The sequence below is a fragment of the Antennarius striatus genome, chromosome 20 (genome assembly GCF_040054535.1).
Source record: "Antennarius striatus isolate MH-2024 chromosome 20, ASM4005453v1, whole genome shotgun sequence".
NCBI lineage: Eukaryota > Metazoa > Chordata > Actinopteri > Lophiiformes > Antennariidae > Antennarius > Antennarius striatus.
In genome coordinates, this window is record NC_090795.1 from 6336396 (window position 1) to 6352970 (window position 16575).

The 16575-nt window shown below is 37.6% G+C and overlaps 2 protein-coding genes across 2 annotated transcripts; one reads left to right on the top strand and one right to left on the bottom strand.

The window, feature by feature from the left end:
* Nucleotides 1–230: 230 nt before the first annotated feature.
* On the top strand, nt 231–11373 carry LOC137587887 (LIM domain-containing protein). Its single transcript, XM_068304569.1, has 11 exons — nt 231–303; nt 594–750; nt 856–931; nt 1043–1387; nt 1710–1788; nt 3029–3174; nt 3976–4023; nt 4283–8843; nt 9164–9294; nt 10506–10683; nt 10773–11373. The coding sequence occupies exons 2-9, from the start codon at nt 626–628 to the stop codon at nt 9253–9255; spliced, it is 5472 nt and encodes a 1823-aa protein (XP_068160670.1). The 5' UTR covers nt 231–303; nt 594–625; the 3' UTR covers nt 9256–9294; nt 10506–10683; nt 10773–11373.
* A 695-nt stretch (nt 11374–12068) lies between these two features.
* Nucleotides 12069–15099, bottom strand: LOC137587742 (solute carrier family 22 member 13-like). Its single transcript, XM_068304353.1, has 9 exons — nt 14725–15099; nt 14468–14571; nt 14066–14220; nt 13608–13779; nt 13381–13501; nt 13176–13270; nt 12829–13043; nt 12598–12706; nt 12069–12267 (listed from the first exon to the last, which is right to left on the bottom strand). The coding sequence occupies exons 1-9, from the start codon at nt 15097–15099 to the stop codon at nt 12069–12071; spliced, it is 1545 nt and encodes a 514-aa protein (XP_068160454.1).
* Between the last annotated feature and the right edge of the window lie 1476 nt (nt 15100–16575).

Genomic DNA, 16575 nt, shown 5'->3' on the forward strand with positions numbered 1-16575 from the left:
ATAATCGTAATTGCATCTTTTCTGAAGAGTCAAGTAGGAGACAAAACATGCAATGGCAAAATATCTTAAATGTAGTGTATATATAAAAAATTTTGGTAAGTACATCTGAATTTATCGGATAAAAGCAGGTGATTCTGTTTGTCTGGGTTGTTACTAAACACATATTTATAGATCTTTTCACGCAGTAATAAGGAAGCAAAAGGACTTTGCTCTCAAACGCTTCATAACCTGTGGCAGTCTTGTGATGCCACGGAACTGTTTTCTGATTGTCACGGGGACCAGACACCGACTGACATCTGCCAGGTAAGGATTCTATTCAAAATGACATTCTAAAATCCAAAACCGTATTTTCGGGAAACACTGGTGTTATCTTTAAAGTGAGTATTCAATGCAGCGTTTTAAAAAAAAATATACATTGCATGACTCAAAATTAGTATGCAAATAAATTTGAAGATATAGTGACAAGTGGTGAAAGACATACAGTATTTCTTATTGTCTTCAAAGAAGAAACAGAAAATCTAGGATTTGTTTCTCCACCATTGAGGGAAAAAAACTGTTTCAAACATTGGCTATTATTTATCCACACTAAATAGATTATTCGGGTGCTGCTGTGAAGTCATTTGTCATGGAATTGAGGAGCAACCAAAACCACGGCCAGTCACTGAACGTTACAATGTCATGTGACCAGCCTACCCAGAAAGAGGCAGGCCTAAGGGACACGATCAACTCTGTGTCCCAGCTAGTTTCCAGGTGAAAAAAAGCATCTTTCTCACACTTTCTGCATCTGTGACAACTAAACACACCAAATCTCTATAATGATATACATGATTAATAAAGCTTGGGTTTCTTGAACAGGTATCAGTCCACAGTGGCTGTGAGGACATCTACTCAGGAAATATTGGTAAATGACAGTCAGTCGAAGCCAAAGCAGGTGTGAAAGAGGTTCAGTTCTATTTTTACATGACATGTGTAAGCTGTATGGATAATGTGTGAACAAACTTTAGTCTGCGTGTACTCACATATAAGTCCATCTCTTCTGCAGAGTAAAGAATCTCATCTGGAGTCTCTGATGTGGAGAAATGAGGAGAGAGAGCGATCCAGAGTCAAGACCAACTTGGTCCGCAGTAAGTCAATGGGGAGCCTCCAAAATGGTACTGGATCCATCGAGGTCCTGAAGGCTCTGTTTGAGTCCAAGCCAGCTGCCTCAAAAAACGTAAAGAGCAGCTTCAGAGCTGCAAATATGCAATCATTCAACAAGGCAGCAGACCTCACACAGGCAATAAATGGAGATGCTGAGGAGGTAAAGAGGCCTGAAGAGAAATCAAAGGTCCAGATTCCTGCTGGTGCTTCAGTGAATGACGAAAATTATCATCACTTGAGCCAGAAGGTAAGGACAAAGTTTTTTTCTTTTTCTTCAATTTTTCTTGTATTTACGAGATTAGAATAAGAAAAGAAAATGTTATGTATATAGACAAAGCATTGGAGAACATTGCTTATTACTTCTGTCAACCTAAGTTGAAGGAGGTGATGTGACTGGTACAACAGCTTGATCCAACCCTGAACCTCTGTTTCCAGTACTGATAATGTATTTTTTTCCAATGTCATTTATTTATTTTCCATGTACATGTGTCACTGTAGTTGTTCTTCTATTGTTAAATAGGTTTGAAATGGTCTAATTAGCAGTAACATTTAAACATTTCTCTCTCAAGGTTGTGAAGCAAACCCGACTGGAAAGAAGAAGAACAATAGGGGGAGTTGATTTTGAACAGATTACAGCCTCTCAAGCGGGTGAGTATCCCACAGTATTGATGGTATTATTTATTCCTAGGTACTGTGTAATGAAACTGGGATATTAATGTTCAAGGATTCTCTCTGATGAGTAATTTAAAAAAAAAAAACTCAGTCAGAAACTAAAAGATTCAAATTATAAAAAAAAATAAAAATCATAGTCCGGTGATAACTTGAATTAAAAACTGCTTGTGGATAAACAGGCAAAAAGTGAATCCAACCCCTTCTATTAGCTCAATGACTAAGCTTAAAGCTGGATGGTTTGAATAGCAGGGAAAGTATGAAATGGGGATGAATATCAGCAGGGTGACTGTGCGAGACGTCATGATTGACTCAACCCGGTGTGGGCCTGTCGGATCACATGATAACAGGACGGAAATAGCAGGCGTACGTGAAGGAGGGTGAAAGGTTCAGCTGTCACTAGGGCAGGAATAGGACGAAAATAGGGAGTGACCATCAGGGACAGAAGCATCAAAACAAGAGAGAGAGACTGTCAGAAAAATCAAACCTAAACACATGAGCGACAATAAGAAGTAGGCGAGGAGGGAACTGGAAACTGAAATTCTGTGAGTACAGATTCATCTTCCGTTAATAAGGGGCAATTACAGACTGATGCATGTATGATGAGTCAAAAAATCTTCATCCATCATGTTATAGGTCAGGTGCTTTTGAAAATGTAAAGCACATTTGAGTTACAGATTTAGTAGCAACATAAATCACATCGATTCATTGTTACAGTGTTCATGATTCTTTATTATCACTCTGTTGCAGCTGGAATTTTCAGACATTAGTTTTGCTCTTCTGTGCTTAGTCATTTCTAGTTAACTCAGTATCTGTGTCAATGGAGTCGGGTATCTCTCCCCCTTCACCACAAGTGGTTCATTTATAACTCTGCTGCATGACAACTGGTACTTAAAACTGAAAACTATTAACATAGTTTAGTGGCTTGAATGGCAGTAACATGGACTGAAACACATAATCATACTTTTTTTTTTTTAAATTATTGATATTTAGGTCACATGACTTTGTGGCAGATGCTGAAACCCTTGGGTTATTTTGAAGGCATTTTTGACATCTATTAATGACAAATAAAAAAAAAAATTACAAAATTAAAAGTAGTTTTGTGTTTACATAAAATGGCAGACAAGCAAGGTGCATTTATTTTACATATGCATTCCTTCTTTCAGAGGTTACTTTAGGGTGTTTAGTGAAACTTGTGATGTGTCTCATGCCTCTCCAGAGGAAAAGAGGAGATCATTTGCAGATTTCAGAGGCAGTTCGTTCATCCAGACCAAGGAGAAGCTGTGTGTTTCTGTGAAAGCCATCTCTGCTCTCTACCTGTCGAAGGTGGCGCCTCAGGAACCCACAAACAACCTTTTAAAACAGGTTAATATCTGTCTGTTTTTTACAGCTTGTGTGTTCTGTGTTTTCAGTCCTGAATTTGTTATTACATCCCACAAAGCAGTGATGTATTGTGATTGTCAGTGTTGGTGTGTTCGTTCGTCCGTCCATATCTTCACAACCGTTTGAGATAGAAAGATGAAAGAAAATGCACATTACTCGGGGGATGAAAGGGGAGGAAAAATAAGATGATGACCTTGACCTTGAGAAAAATAGGGCAAGGTTAAAATTTTTTTTTTTTTTTACATTTTTTTGCATATATCTCAGGAACCGGATAAGATAGAAAGATGACATAGAAGGCATTATATTCAGGGAAGCAAGGGGGTGAAAATTAGATCACAACCTTGACCTTGCAAAACTAGGTCAAAGTAAAGTTTTCACTTTTATACCTTTTTAGGTGGACATCTCTGAAACCTGATGAGATAGAATTACAAAACAAAAAGCAACTTTTCCAGGAACCCAGAGGCACAAAATGTGTAGGTCAGGGTAAAATTTCAAATTCAGGGGTGTTGTGGGATGTTACAGTCTCTTACTGCCTTGTTAGTTTGGAATTTATAATTAATCTTTACAATCTTAAAGATGTTATTTTTGTTTATGCAATGTCAGAAAACAAAACAAGAAGATGTTGAAGAAAGCTACGGTTGAAGAGATTTTAGAAGATATAAATTAATAGTAATTATTGGGAACTAGAGTTTATTTAGAAAGTCATATGAGTGATGGCAACAAATAAGAAATGACAAGCAAATGAGGTAAACACAGCTTGTAATAATTATTCTTCCCATCCAGGCGAAAGATCAGTCCTCTGAATCTGGAAAAACAGCCAAACCGATCAAGGTGAGTTTGGACTTTACCGCGCATTGTATATGATTGTGTGAATTAGATTTGTTTTACACAATAAGCTTTCTGTATACCACATGTCTCCATTTACTGAGAGCTGCACATTTTCCCTAGGGAGAAAAACACATATACTAGACATTATCCACTTTAATTTTGATTTATTTTTATCAGTGTTTTCTCAGTCATTCTGCAATTTTTCTGTTGGTTGTGGAACACCTCCAACCCACTAACACGCATGACAAAGGTGACATGAACATGTCTGCAGACACTAACAGCAATCATCATGATTTACAAAGGACTCATAATCAAAGTGTTACTGTGTTCAGGAAAGATGGCTGATGACTCTAAACAGAGAAAAGGTCAATCAATGTCAGAAGACACCTCTGGGGCATATGTCCAACCACCCATTCAGTCCCAAGTCTCCAGAGAAATGCTATACAAACAGCGACAGAAGTGTGAGCTCAGAAGACTCCTGAAGCACACACACCCAGAGCTCAAGACTCTGGATGATGTTGTAGATGAGGAGTTTGCTGAAGTTCTGAGCCCGGAACATGACGTGACAACTGGTGAAACTGGATATGAGGGAGAGGTCCTTTCAAGATGCTTGATATTTGAGAACTCTAAGAAAGGATCTCCTTGCATTGCCCAGAGACATGTGGCAAAGGGAACAGTGGAAGGAGGCAATGTCAGCATAACAAATGCTGTTTATCAGGAGAAAGAAAAGAGGCTGTGCCCTGAAAGTGGGAGAGAGTTCATGGACGATGCCAAAACACTTGATTCCACTCAAGTCCCTCAATCAGATTGCGAACGGGAAATGATGAGAAATGTTCAGGTGACCAGAGAGCTATATGAGAGCAGGCCTGTGAACGCATGCAGTCAACATCCTAAAACTAAACTCCAAGGGAACATTAGTCTCTCCGGGAATGGGATGGAAGCAGACCAAAACCAAAATCAGGAGTTTAGAGAAGAAAGTTGTCAGATTGAAAATAAAAACAATCTGAATGTCAAAAGTCTCGATTTGACAAATCTGGCACACAAGCAAGGATCGTGTGTTCATATCCCGGATCGAAGCCCTGATGATGAGTACTCTGGTAGAGAAGTGTTTCTAAATCATGAAACTGACTTTGGGCTCGAGGCAACATGTCTTCCTAATCCAGAAAACCCTGGGAAAATGATAAAGACAAGAGTGGATCTTCTCCAAAACAATCCATTTATCCCAACAAACATAGACAGAGAGCAATCCTTTGAGCACACATCAAAATCCCCTAACTCAGAAAACAACAGTCCCACAGCTCAGGATCCACTGAAAGCGAATGTGAAGAACAGAGCCTATTTGTTTGAATCAATGCCATTTGACAAAATTAAGCATCAGAACAAGGATGATGTCGAGACAATGGTGGAGAACATGAAAGAAACATTGCATTGTCTTCACAGGATCAATGCCATACATTCGGGAGGTTCAATCATTGAAGTGAACGAGACCATGATTGCCAAAAAGGCCTTATTCACACTATCAGAGGATGGACCCATGATAAAATATGAGGAGGTGGCTGAAGGTGGTGCTCAAAATTTCATACTCCATTTACTACCACGTGCAAACCTAAATCCTCACATCACTTACCTAAAGGAGGACAGCGGAGGAGCTATGAAGGCCACAGTGTTGAATATACCTGTCCAACAGCATCAGTACAGTATGAACCAAGACAAAGAGTTTAAAACGGCTAATGTGATTCAAGTTATTGAGGATATTCTCAATCAAGATAACTCTCTGAGGAAAGGCGTAATAATCCAGGAGGGTATTGACAAATGTGCTGAAGTCCTTGTTTACTCCCTCTATCAATATTTTGATGATGAGGATGTGAAAAGTTACTATCCTCCACAAAATACAGTGTATGATGAACCAGAGCCAAAGAGAGATGATGTGAGTAAAACAGACAGTCAGGAAGTAAGGAAAGGTGTCGTTGGGTCAACCATTAGCTGCCTTCTGGATACTACTAAAGACCAAATCTACCAAGAGTCGATGAGACCCGTAAAGATAGTAAAAGGAAATGTAAAAATGTTTAAGAGTTGTATTGAAAAAGGAGATTTGGAATATCTGAAAAATCTTCATGCTGAACCAGCAGAGGAAGAACAACTCATCCCCCAGGAAAGTGTGTCTGGGAAACATTTTGAGCTTCATCACGAACCAAAAGATGATCAGACAGAAGAAAGTAGGACAGAATGGGTCCCTGTGGATGTCAAGAAACTGAGAAACATGTTCTCTGGAGGTCAAGGATCAACAACACTAAAGCAAAATGCATGTAAGCATCTTGCCCAATCCACCGCCATTCCTTTTGCAATTCCAAATCAAAACACACAGCGTGTTGTCCAAACACAGAGGGACTCTTGCAACTCTGCAGATGTGCCACAGGGATCCGGTCTGCATCTTAAGACACAGGATAATGATAGGGTACATAAGGCTGAAATAGTCGAGGCAGTAGATGATAGTGACGAGATCTTAAATCTTCAAACTGCAATGCACATCCTTCGACAGGTCACGAATGAGGCCAATTCTTTACATCACTCATCACAAGAAAAGCATTTACTACTTAATGAAGAATCTTCACATGGACATGACGTGGACATGAAATTAGTCATGGTGTCCAAACAAAGCTCAGAAGTTACAGATACACAGCAAAAGGATGAAGAAGTTGTTTTTCAGGGTAAACTTCAAGCAGCGTTGAATTCCCTGGAAAAATCCAACATTAATGTCACCAGAGGAGATTTCAGAGCAGCTATGATATACAAACACTCTTCTAAACTTCATAATGAAAGATCACAAAATGTGGATGTGTCTGTTGAAAAACGCACAAAAGAGGACTTCTGCCCTCCGATTGAACATAAATCAGATCAAGCAATAGCAAGTCAAGATGTCAATGTAAATGCAGATCCGCCAAGCCAAAGTGAAGACCTAAAAAAGGATAGATGTACTATCTTAAAAAAGGAGGAGAGACCGACTGGTCCAAAGCCGGCCATCCCACCAAAACCCGCGCATTTGAAGGTGACACACAGAGACAGTCAATCAACTAACGCAAAGAATCCTGAGTTAACTCAAACTGATCCTATAAAACATAAAAAACCAGCTCCTCCTCAATCATCACTGATGACACTTGAGGACGAACACAAATCAGACCAGTTAAAGATTTACAGCAATACAAGCACATTGCCGGATTCAACAGACCTTGAAAGACATCATCTTGTTTATGAAGATATAGTGACTTCTCATGAAAGAGAAGTAAGGCATCGAGTTCCTGGCTCAATCTTAACTTTGGAAGTTGATAACACAGATAAGACCATGATTAATCATCAACTGGAGATAAATATGTCAGGAGATGAGAAAAGCCCCGACGATTTCAGTGTCATAGAGGACATGAATCAAAAACATGGAAGCCTTGTAGATTATCGTGATAAATGTCAGAAATTAGAAGGGGAAAAAACATTTTCTGCGAAGAATGCACCTGTAAAACCAAAAAGAGCCAACATTTCACAGTCCAACAACAAAAACACAAAGTATATCTCTGGAGTTAATGATTCTACAACTCTTACAAATGTATTTGAAGAATCAGATCCCCATGGACAAAATACTGACAGCAAAGAAAAGACAGAAATCAAACCAGAATGTAAAGTTGAGATTAGGGGGAAAAAAGGACGAATCGAGACAGAGAATGAACGCAGACAGCGTCTTTCGGTTCATATGGATGAGATCATGAGAGGGAACATGACAGCAGCCATGAAGATTTTTGACAACTTGCAGAAGCACGAGGAACTGCAGAGAATTCTCAGTAAGGTTGAAGAAATTGAGCAGGACACAAGCATGGTTGATGTAAAGTCTCTGAGGGGTGTATTTGAGAATGTCCCTGATTGGATCATCAACTCTGATAAAAAGAAACAAAATAAGATAAAGGTAGAAAACAAAGGTGAGGTGAGGCCATTAATGAGAGACAATACCGAGAGTAAGTCCTCAATGGCGCACGTCTTTGGAGATCTTGAGAGAGCCAGTGAGGAAATCATGAATCTAAAAGAGCAGACTTTAGCCAGACTCTTGGACATAGAGGGAGCCATAAAAAAGGCTCTTTATTCAGTCTCTACTTTGAAATCTGACTCAGATATTGATGGTTTATCACATCTGCTTAAAGAGTCCTTAGGGACAGTGAAAGCACCCCTATCCCCATCACCATCCAGTATTAGCAAAATTAGCATTGGTTCAAGCAGGACACAGTCTGTGCCAACACAGGAAAGCCCCGCACTTCAGGAAACCACAGCCCTGCCAGTTAGTCGAGTTGGAAGTTTTGACGTAGACACTGCAAAGCAAACATCAATTCCTCACTCATCACCCTCCTTCATTTCCATCCAGTCTGCTGCTAGAAAGATGACTGAAACAGAGGATCTGCCACCAGAGACCAAGCTATGCCCAACATGTCAACAGAACACAAAGACACAGGAGAAATTTTGGACAACAAAAGACTTGACATGCAACAGCCCTGCTCAAAATAGACAATCAACTTACAACCAACTTAGCCCAAAGCGAGAGCTCAGCGTACTCGACGTGGAGACTGAAGGAAAAAGTATAAAGGGTACCAAAACAGTAACAGAGAACTATGAGAGGACTGATAACTTGGGCAATCGGATTTACTCCTCTAAAACCTCCACTATCATCAATGCTCAGCCCACAACACCAGCAACAAGTCAACCAGGAGTCGGTTCAGCAACGGATAGTCAGCAAGTACCCAGAAGTTCATCTCCCAATCAATCAAAAACATTAACTCAGCCATCAACAGGTGAAGATTGTTCGCTATTAGCTAGGCGTTAGCTATGTCTTCCATATTCTCAATAACAGACTGTATACACATGATCCTATTTGGTAAAGTGTTTTGGGTTTTTTTTCAAATATATTTATACAGTGTTTTTATTACTTTAATATTGTCCTATTTTTCTTAGAAATCATTTACAGCCTGTACCTAGTAAACTGTTTTTTTGAAAAAGAAATATGGATCATTGGTTTTCTTTTATGCTTTTGTGACTGCTTTTGTTATCAAAACTGACTATAGTCAAAAAATGGTTTTGTTTTTGCTAATATCGGTCTTATTTTTGTCTTCAGCTTCAATCAGCTTGTCGAGAGATGTGTTCGGTTTGTCTGAAGCCAGTTTATTCGATGGAAAAAACGGTGGTAGACAAATACATCTTTCATAAAACGTGCTTCTGCTGTAAACAGTGTAAGAAAAAACTAAGGTGAGATATTATATTATTATACAAACAAATCAACTGTGACAAGAAATTGATTCTATCATCTGAATCCATTGAATTTGAGCTTCAAATGACTCATAGATAAGTCTTTGCAATGTCCTTATAAAATTAAATAAATGCAAATATTCCATGATGATTAAATTTATTATGAATGCAAAAAATGTCTTATAATTATACAAGATATAATAAATTATACAGTTGCCATAAATTCAACTCTCTATATTTCTATTCCTCACTGAAATGTGTCTGAAAATCCAATTTAATAGAATTTCACATTAATACACAAAACTCAGACAGATGACAAGCCTTATGAATTTTGGAGCACTTTGAGCAAAAATTTCTGTCATATCTGATAGATATCTATCTACCATACCTACCTACCTACCATCGTTGTTTGGATTGCTTTAACAAGGCAAAAATTGGAATAATTCTATCATCAGTGAAAAAGTGGATCACAAATCAGGCCTGGCATGCACCCTTGTTCACTTAACCACTCTCCCTGGAATATGATCAAATTTGACATTATTCCAGGTAGAAGATGCTTTAAAGTTGTTTCCAGACATGAATGTTTTTCTTCCATTGATGATTTGTCCCAGCTTGAAGCTAACATCTGTAGTTTAGAGAGGACACTCTGTAAGCTTAAGGCTAACTTGTCCAAGCTCCAATTGTGCATATAGAACGTTTAGTTTTGTAAAATATAAAGTATAAAATAAATTGTAAATATAAAATGCAAGTCTTTTTTTTTTTCAGCTGAAAGGAACATAATTTTATTTTGGGCACAATCACAACAATTAAAATATCGGTAATTTAAAATGTGTACAATATTACATTCGAAATTTAAAGTTTATCGGAACAGCATTCATTTGGAGCACTGGTTCCCAAACTGGAATGTGACTTGATCAGGGGGAAATCTGATTTCAAATCTCAAATTAAACTTAAGTTAAATTGATTTTTATCCACAAAAGACATTTCTACTATTCCAACCAGGTGTGTGTGATTCCATTTCACATTGAAGTGCAATACTGCAATTAGACAGTAATGAGCTATCATAAATACAACTTAATTTACAAAGAAAATGAATCAATTTAAAACTTGTATACCCAAATAATGTTCTCTCATGTTAACTATAATGATAAAATATTTTCACTACCTCAGCCCTTGACTGAAACTGTAATTCAGAAACTGGTCATTTGCAGCATGAACAATTATGCACCTTTATATGGGGAATTCTACTGCATATTTCACTACCGACAATTGTTCAGAAGAAAAGGGAATTATGATGAGGGCTTTGGATATACTCAGCACAAGAACCAGTGGCTCCGAAAGAAAGCTGCTGACATGGCATCCAATGAGTCAGAGGCATAAAGTGACAAAGTGAGTATCAAAAGGCATCACTGTTTGTATGAAATTTATTGTTTTGTTTGTTTGCTCATTTTTTTCAAACTGTGTTTTGCTCCTGACAGCTAATGACGACAGGCATAGAAAACTGGCATGGATAACCGTCTTCCTGTCTGAGTCATTTAATGCCTAAGTGCTGTCAAAATCTCGCAGCAAGTTCATATAATGACTGAATGATAGTGTGATGACATGTTCCAAGGAACAAATGTGACTCATTATAATAATCATTTTAGCAAAATGTTGCCTAAATAGTAAAGATGCTGATCCATGTAATCATTTTCAATCAGTAAGTCAAACAGAAACTTTCTCTTTCTGGAAACATCTTGCCTTTGTATGGGACATCATGACATAGCATGACAACGAGGTACCAGTAGGATGGCAAATGTGTGGTGTACTTAGATTTCCATTACCACAACAAATCAAAGGAAATGTGTTTTATGATTGTTCTTTGTCGATAGAAAAATGTTAATATGGCTTTAAATCAAATAATGAATAAAAACTCTACCACTGATTTGTTTGTTTAATGAAAGTAAATGGTCAAATGCAAACATAGAATGCATTCAGAAGTGTATGTCTATAAAGATAAAGAGTCCGTTTAACTTTACTTCTCTCATTAGTGGTATTTCAGACTTTTATTCTGTTCAGCTTGAATGAATGTACTCTGACTGTGACTGATGAACTTTTTTCATAAAATGTACTGTATGTTCAAAGCAAAGCAGTAATGACATTGTATTAAAATAACTTGAACAGTATGAAAAACTTTATTTAAATGTAGAATTTACTTTTAAAACTGTAGTTAAAACTGAGAAAACTGTTGACAGTTTCATGCTTATTAATACATAAAGAAAAAGAAAAACCAAAAACTAAACGTATTACTAAATAAACAGAAAGATAAATTACGGATGATCACTACTGGTAAATGAGAAAACGGACTATATAGCTCTGACAAGATAAGAGGTAGCACAGACAAGACAGTACTTAAAAGGACGATTTATTATAATGGAACAAAACTTTTCACGATTTATTATATACAACAATTTGCATGAAAAGATTAATTTCCAATTAATTTCCAGACAAAAATGCACTAACGAAATGTAAAACTAAATGAACAAAAAGCTTTCAGTAATGTTTAGTTTTCACACTTGATAAAATATTAAGAGAATACAAACTCTGATCTTCAAAGAATGATTCTGGTGAATACTACAACTTGTGCTCTTCAATAATTTGTTCAACACTTTGTTTATTAGGGATTGCTCCATTCGCTGATTTCCTGTTTAGGAAGAAATAGAGCCAATATTATGACACAGCATTATTTTACATAATGTGATTCCCCCCCCCCCATATTCAATAACCCATTTAGCTTACTGTATCTCAGCATGGTCTTGAAGTTCGACATTTCGGGTTTCAGGCAGTAGCAAGCAGAAACCTCCAGCAACAATGGGAATAGTGCCATATATCACCATAGGGATGGAGTAATGGTAGACCTCCAGGAGCCTGATTAGAGGAGCGCTGATTCCCGCCACACGAGCAAACATCGAGTTCAGTCCAACACCATTCTGTCTGCAAGAACATACAGTTTTTCAATGACAAATATTTTGGCACTGCTGTTTTCTTTTTTTGTCACAATATTGAAAAACTCTGGAAAGAAATATTAATAAGGGACAAATCCAACTATACACTATAAAGACAGGAAAGCATCAAACATGGCTCAGTTTAAGTCATGGATTTAGCTTCAACTAAATGTTTTCTGTCTCATTTGTTTTCAAAGTAACATTATCCATGAGCATTGAATTTGATGGAAAACTGAAAGCCATATACAGTATATGAGGCAGCCACATGAATATGATTTAAATTTTTTACGTGATCATCATGAGAAGTTGCAGGCTTTACCTTAAAACGGTAGGGTAAAGTTCAGCGGAGTAAATGTAGGCTGTGCTGAAAGAAGCAGTAGCAGCACCTTTACCCAATACGGCTATAATTGTGACCACCACCGGCAAATCTGTTGTGCAAAAAAATAGTCAAGGAAAATATAGTGGACCTGTCAGGTAAAAGCTGGGAAAAAATGACAACACTAAAGAAAATTTTCTAAGCAGAAAAACATGTCAAGGTTTTAGAAAGTACCTTTTGGAACAGCAAGAGTCAGCAGACAAGTAGCACCTGCAAAGGACATGAAGCCCGCTTGAGGTATTCTTCTTCCAACGCGCAGAAGTAGAAACAGGGCGAACATATTTGCAGGGAATTCGACAAGGCCGAAGATGAACTGTGTGAGGTAGATATTCAAGCCAAAATCACCAACGTTCAAGCTCAGTCCATAGTAAAGAAGGCTTACTGAAAACCTGGTAAGAGATACAGGTTTACTTTACTTCTAAAATCAGCATGATTGGAATAATTGTGAAGCATTAACTAGTATACAGATATTATATATGGTTGGTGCTCTCACTAAACGGGAAGGATTAAAGAATACACACCAGTTATAACACAATATGCTGGTCTGTTTTCTCAGATATGGTATTTTGATGATGTCCAACATGTTCTTTCTTTTTTCCATGTCCTCAATCTCCAGCTAAACAAGAAAAACTGTGTTTAGAGAATGTAAAGATGTCCAACACAAGCTTACTTCACTTTGTAATTTATGTTTTTGTTTTAATTTTTTAACTTTTTTTTTGCACTCACCTTCTCAAATTGCTCTTCTGGAAATGTCCTCCCATTAATCCTGGCTGCTCTCTGAAGCTGTTTTCGTGCCTCCTCCTTCCTGCCAGTAGCCAGGAGCCAACGAGCAGACTCTGGGAGAAACCTTTTTAAACACAGATTTAATTATATTTTATTTAGATGTGTTGATACTAGCCTCTCTTCAGTTCAGTATTTATGAATTTGCAAACTTATTACAGTAGATTCTTGACCTGTAAAAAAGTCCCACCAGAATGACAAGAGGGCAAAAGAGCACCAGTTCCAGTGTCCTCCAGTCAGGGACTAAATGTGCAATGCCAGACAATATCAACAATCCAACAGAAAAGCACATGCAGATGACCTCGGTGCAAATTGCTGCTTTTGAGGGATCAGTCCACTCCACTCCTGCATGATGGAAAAGCATTGTGTAAATGAATGCAGTGCAGCCTATACTTAATAATTGTGGGTGGGTTTTTTTTGTTTTTTTTACATGTAGTCATCTTTAAACCGAACCAAATTCAGTCCTCCAATGTTGACAAAAATGTGGAACAAGTTTTTTGTTATTTGTTCACATTGTTCATTTGTAAGTAGCCTCAGTTTTCTTTCTGATATGTTCACACTATCTGGAGCTGAGACCTTCCCTGCTTTAGATTTTTATTGTTATTTAAGCTGTAATTGTAAGTGTACTTACCCATGACTGATGTGTTCATCACTGTTACACCTCCTGTAGCCCCGCGGAAGAACTTGAAGACCATTAAAACATAAATGTTTGGTGCAAATGCACAACTCACACCAAATAACATGAGGAGCGAGAGGTAGAAGATGATTGAAAACCTTCGACCAAACCTACAAACAGAAGACCATGCATTAGTTTAGGAGACAAAGTGAATCCACATATACAGCATATTATTTTTATTTACTAGATTCCTATCATCCAGGTGTACACTTTTGGATGGCAAGGTGTGACCATTGATGATATCATTAATATTCCTCAACATGATTCTCCTGGAAAACTCTGCACACTTCCAGTCTTAGAAATACTGACACCTATCACTGACAGTTTACCAGGAGGAGGGGAGCACATGTGTACTACCTGTCATTAACTGCACCACACGCCACTGCTCCCACCAGAAAACCTGACATGTAGACGGACTGTGATATCTGTATCAATCCACTCCTGTCACAAACCAGGTCGAACTGCAAACAGAAGACAAAAGAAACAAAAGCATTAGATAAATTTAAAAAAAAAAAAGCTGAGCAGGGCTACGACAAATAATTTAGTACTGTATCATTAACGCTTTAAACTCTGAGAGATTAAGATTTAGCAGGGACCCTAAAATGTTTGCTTGCCTCTGTTGCAGTACTAGATGCACCTTTGTGTGTGTCATAGTCCCATCCATCTGTGCATCCAGTTGTACTGTTAATTCCATATGCTTCAATGGTTTCCAGATCCAAATCCACAGGTGTGAACATTTTACAGCTTTCAAAACTTCCATCCTCGTTCACTGGTAGGGTGAGATTTTTCTGCTTCTCCTCGGTCAGGTTAGGTCCACGCTCCAAAATCCAGTCAGTGTTGCAGTGATGTGGAAAATACATGCCTGTGAACACCTGACCAATCACATCAAAAGATGCAAAAATGCTGGGCAGACATAATGCAAATAATAACCGCTTCTGAAACAAACCAAACTCCCCAATCTCCTTTATGATTTGCCCAAAACTGGTCATATTGTTATGAATTGACTGTGCTTCCTCAGAAATCTGCAGAGTGAGGTTTAGATGGATTTATATACAATGTCCAAGAGTATGAAAGAACATACACAGCCATGCTAATTAATCATTAACTAGTCTGAAAGGACATCCCTGTGCTTTGTTTTAGCTTGCTTAGCAGTATAAACAAGAAACGTGCCATGTCAGATTAAGAGTAATAAAGATGAAGTCAGGTTTGCCCTTTTGGACTTTGCCTGCACTGATTTTCTGGCCTGTCTTTGATTCTTTTTTCTGATTAAGGACCTTGTGAACTGTACCTGCACTTCAGCTACTCTGTCTCCACTGCCATTGATGTAAATACATATAATTATGTTGGGAGTATAGAACAAAGTTACTGAATTTATTGAACAATTCACGTCATCAGGACTGTGAAGGTAGTTGCAGCAAGTGTGGCCACTGCTGTATCCAATAAGGGTTGTGATGGGCAGATAACACATCAGGGACACAACAAAATTGTATTGTGTTGTGTCATATAATGCTTAAAAATATCCATAACAAATGATAGTGAGAAGATATTAAGCAAGCAATACGATCAATAATTACCCTTCCCCAATACAGAAGTATCAACAAACTGTTCAAGCTTGCACAACATTCTCTTTTCAGGTGTATCCTTCATCTCAAGTAGAATTTTTTACACATTTATTTATTAGCCAAAATGTGTTTGATAAAGCCCACTTTGTTCAGCAGAATGGTTTTGATTTGAGTGGTAAATCTTGCAATGCAAATTATCTTATATTACTAATTAATAATTAACCAGTAGATACAGTATTTTTGGGGGTTGTTTTTTTTACAAACAATAATGGCTGAAAGAAAATAAGAACTTTTCTGGTCTAGATCTAACGGCGCCTTTTCTCCATTCGTTGGCTGCATTCATGTAAAAGACAAACTCCCCAGTCTCCTTTAGGATCTGCTCAAAGCTGCTCATAATGAAGTGCAGCTGAATTTTCAGCTCTTAAAAGTGCAGTGAAATGTGTAGATAGACTCAGGTATAAGTCTTACACTGTCAATTGATTTTTACCATTTTGGTATATAACCTTTAACCAAGGGCAATCCAAGACTATGATTCAGAAATTAAAATGATCTACTTTGTATTGTCATAGGGACTAAAAGCAATATATGTATATCTGCCATAAAACTTCAAAACAAAATAAGGAAAAAAAATAATTCAACTCTACTCTTGATCCCAAATCCTTCAATGGTTGACACTTTCACACGTGGGAACATTTTGTAACTTTTTTTTCAATCTTTTCATCTTTCAATCAACCATCAGAATGCAATCTGAATGTGAATGGATTAGCCCAGTGAAAGTGCCATATGTACATCTCTATAAATAAATACAGATATAGAAATAAGTTACTTGCATTTGGAGAATGGCAGTTGGTTTTCTTTTTCAAAAATAACTTTAGTTTCTGCAAACAGGAGTTGACATTAATT

What these genes read in the sequence shown, in the direction of transcription:
- LOC137587887 (XM_068304569.1), top strand. Translation starts at nt 626, where the DNA reads ATGGAATTGAGGAGCAACCAAAACCACGGCCAGTCACTGAACGTTACA. An exon ending in GTCAGTCGAAGCCAAAGCAG is followed by an intron (nt 932 to 1,042) that starts GTGTGAAAGAGG and finishes TCTCTTCTGCAG; the next exon opens with AGTAAAGAATCTCATCTGGA. An exon ending in CAAACAACCTTTTAAAACAG is followed by an intron (nt 3,175 to 3,975) that starts GTTAATATCTGT and finishes CTTCCCATCCAG; the next exon opens with GCGAAAGATCAGTCCTCTGA.
- LOC137587742 (XM_068304353.1), bottom strand. Translation starts at nt 15,099, where the DNA reads ATGACCAGTTTTGGGCAAATCATAAAGGAGATTGGGGAGTTTGGTTTG. An exon ending in CATCTAGTACTGCAACAGAG is followed by an intron (nt 14,572 to 14,724) that starts GCAAGCAAACAT and finishes TTCTGTTTGCAG; the next exon opens with TTCGACCTGGTTTGTGACAG. An exon ending in AGCATATTGTGTTATAACTG is followed by an intron (nt 13,044 to 13,175) that starts GTGTGTATTCTT and finishes ATCTCTTACCAG; the next exon opens with GTTTTCAGTAAGCCTTCTTT.